Here is a 3,038-nt window from a genome sequence, read left to right on the forward strand (position 1 = left end):
AAAGTCCCTAAAAGTATACTCTATGGCTAACGTGCTAGAGTACTCCTATAACGCAATTCTAAGCCCAATTTAAAGAAGCTTAATAAGCTAGAAGAGGAGGTAATTACTAGGTATATTCTTAACCTAGATTCGCGAGGGTTTTTGCCAACCCTAGGTGCTGTTTAAGATATGGTAAATAGACTACTATTAGACCTCCCCCACTATGGACTAGGCGGCTAACTCTAAGGTCATGTGACTTAGACTATATAGCACTAGGAGCTGGCGGGTAGAGCCCATTAGTAATTCGTCTATCCTATACCTAAATACTACTATCTCTCTACTATTGAAGTTAAGGCTACACTATTCACCCCATACCTCTAACAGCAGTATTAATTATAGCAATCACTATAACCTATCCACGGTTGCCAGGCTGGATAGCCTTTGGCCTGCCTCTCCGCTCTGATCCTATTATGATGAGTTGAGTTATAATCTTGCCCATTATAAAGCCAGTCTTGTTAAAGTTATAGAAATCGTTATTATAGATACCATACTTAGTCTTTATCTACTCTACGAGCTCAAACCAGCTTCTAATTAATATTGGATCCTTACACAGGGCTCTCTACCTATTATAGGCTTAATTGAAATGCATTGTGAGACTATCCGTGCGCTTAACAAAGTTGCGCGGCTAGTAGACACCAACCTAACCAGCGCCGCGCGTAGCCAGCAGTTTATCAGCCATATTACATATAGCCGCGTACGTAGGCGCAAATCCACGTTAATCCAGGTCAAGTATATATCTAACAATCACCTCCTCTTCTAGCTCAGTGAGCTTCTTTGAGTTGGGCTGGCAATTGCGTCGGGTAGGCTTCCCAGCGCGTCGGCGGCGGAGCGTTGTTTTGGGTACATTATAGACTGCAGCAGCAGGTCGATTGCCTTGAATCTGTTTTGCATTGATAGATAAGATAGCAAGCTGAATATCTGCTTCATTTGAAGGTAATTGAGCATTGTTGTGTGGAGCCATTGTAGGTTAAGATGAGATAGGTGCGCAAAGTTGGTGGGGTGCGCCGCTCGCTTGTACGCGCCGCTCGCTTGTAAAACACGTTAATGCACGTTATTCTGACTTATCATAGAGTGCGACCTGTCTAGATGTGTACCGTCACGAAGTGCAGGGAGTAAGATCACTCGTAGCGATTACCTCTCAACACCGATTTACAATATACCCACCTTAGGTAGTTTGTTTACCTTGCAAGGCACTCTCGCCCCTCGTCCGTGGCCCCCATTGTCCCATCTTTGTAACGTTAAGTCGCGTCACTCTATGCGACCCCGCGTACGACCCAATATTGGCTCAGCCCCCTCCTTCGGCCCGTTAATGCAGCTTACTTTCACGGAATCCACCAACACAGCCCACTCAAACACCTGGCAACAACAGAAACTGCGACAGTGCGGGGCTTCTGCGACGAATTCGCGCGAATCATAGCGGAGCAAAAATATCAGGCTGAATACAGCATACGTTTGGGTTTCACTAGGACCAATGCGGTAAATATTGCGATTGTTGTTGCGTAAGTGACCGATTCTACTAGAACCATCGTACTTCTCACGTTGCGACACATTTGCATCTTTTCAAGTCCAATCTCATCACCAAAAATCCAGGAATTCAACCAATTTCACCATGGAATCCACCATCCCGAATGAGCGCAGGCTGCGCCAGATCACCGTCGCAACTCTTCTCCCCGCGTTTCCCCTCATCGTAGCCTCGGGCGCAATGTACAACTACATGTATGGCTGGAACCTGACCGTCATCTACTTCGGCCTGATCCCGACCTTCTTCTCAGCGATCACATCGGTGATCGCACTGAAGGCCAAGCACGACCCGTTGGCCAAGCGTGCCCCTTGGGTCACAGGTCTATGGGTGTTGAATGATCTCTTCCTGGCGCTGGCGAACTTGGCCATCCTGATTCCAGTGTGGATTACCGACCCGGTGTTAATGAGATGCCATGCGAATTGGATGATGCTGGAGACGTACGCGACGGTGTTCTTGATGTCAAACATGTAAGTGCCTTTCATCACCGTGTAAGCCATCAGCTAACATCGCTAGGTTCATCCACGCGTATCTCGCTTTGTATCCGTTTAAGTCGTTCTCTTTTAAGTTTCAAGGGAAGGAGTGCCCGCACTGCCACGGCAAGCTTGGGACTAGCGTGGAGTCTATTGGTACGAAACGCGAAGGATACAGCCTTCTCCGTTCAGAGAACTATTTGGATGAGCAGGAGGCCGAGGCTAGCACCGGTGCTATAAGACTTTCTACCGACTCGGATGCCTAGATGTTATAACAAGGACTCAACAAGTGGATGTGGTCATGAAACAGAACCTAGTGCTGCTGAATTTTGAGGCTGGACCGCGAACAAGAGGTAACTGGGTGAGTGAAATACGGGCTGTATGCCCGATGACGGAGCATCTCGTAAGCTTACGAAAAGACCATGAGATAGTAGAAAACGTGTGTTCCATTTAGATGATTTAGATGACTCTCCGTTTGTTGATGTGCGCTCTCGTTCTGACCAAGTTGTGGCCGCACCGTGGATGGTACTTGATTCGTATTCGAAATAGCTTCATTAGAATGATAAACTATCATCTACATTGAGGAACCTTTCTTAGTACACGAGGATTTTTATGTAAATAGGGAGGCGTATAAGTTAGCTAAGTTCATAAAACCTAGGAAGATGTTATAACGAGTTACACGTTGCTATTACCTACGAATCGGCCTGGGGCCGGGCCTAGGCCTCCTTCGGACGAATGTTAAGTGGCTAGTTAGACTATAAGACTTAGACGATTTATAATAGTTCCCTAGGTAACTAAGGAATACTTACGGAGGGGTACTAGTAGATAATACCCTATCTAACTATATTAATAAAAAGTATATAGACTAAACTAGTGTTAGAGGTATAGGGTGAATAGTGTAGCCTTAACTTTAATAGTAGAGAGATAGTAGCATTTAGGTATAGAATAGACGAATCGCTAATAGGCTCTACCTACTAGCTCCTAGTGCTATATAGTCTAAGTCACAT

General features: G+C 45.8%; 1 protein-coding gene across 1 annotated transcript; it reads left to right on the forward strand.

Annotated features, from left to right (window-relative positions):
• The first annotated feature begins 1,555 nt into the window (after positions 1-1,555).
• On the forward strand, positions 1,556-2,305 carry CC84DRAFT_608754 (uncharacterized protein). The gene is made up of 2 exons (XM_018186869.1): positions 1,556-2,028; positions 2,075-2,305. Exons 1-2 carry the CDS (start codon positions 1,649-1,651, stop codon positions 2,295-2,297), a joined length of 603 nt encoding a protein of 200 aa, XP_018028824.1. The 5' UTR covers positions 1,556-1,648; the 3' UTR covers positions 2,298-2,305.
• The last annotated feature ends 733 nt before the right edge of the window (positions 2,306-3,038 follow it).

The sequence above is a fragment of the Paraphaeosphaeria sporulosa genome, assembly GCF_001642045.1.
Source record: "Paraphaeosphaeria sporulosa strain AP3s5-JAC2a unplaced genomic scaffold CC84scaffold_34, whole genome shotgun sequence".
NCBI lineage: Eukaryota > Fungi > Ascomycota > Dothideomycetes > Pleosporales > Didymosphaeriaceae > Paraphaeosphaeria > Paraphaeosphaeria sporulosa.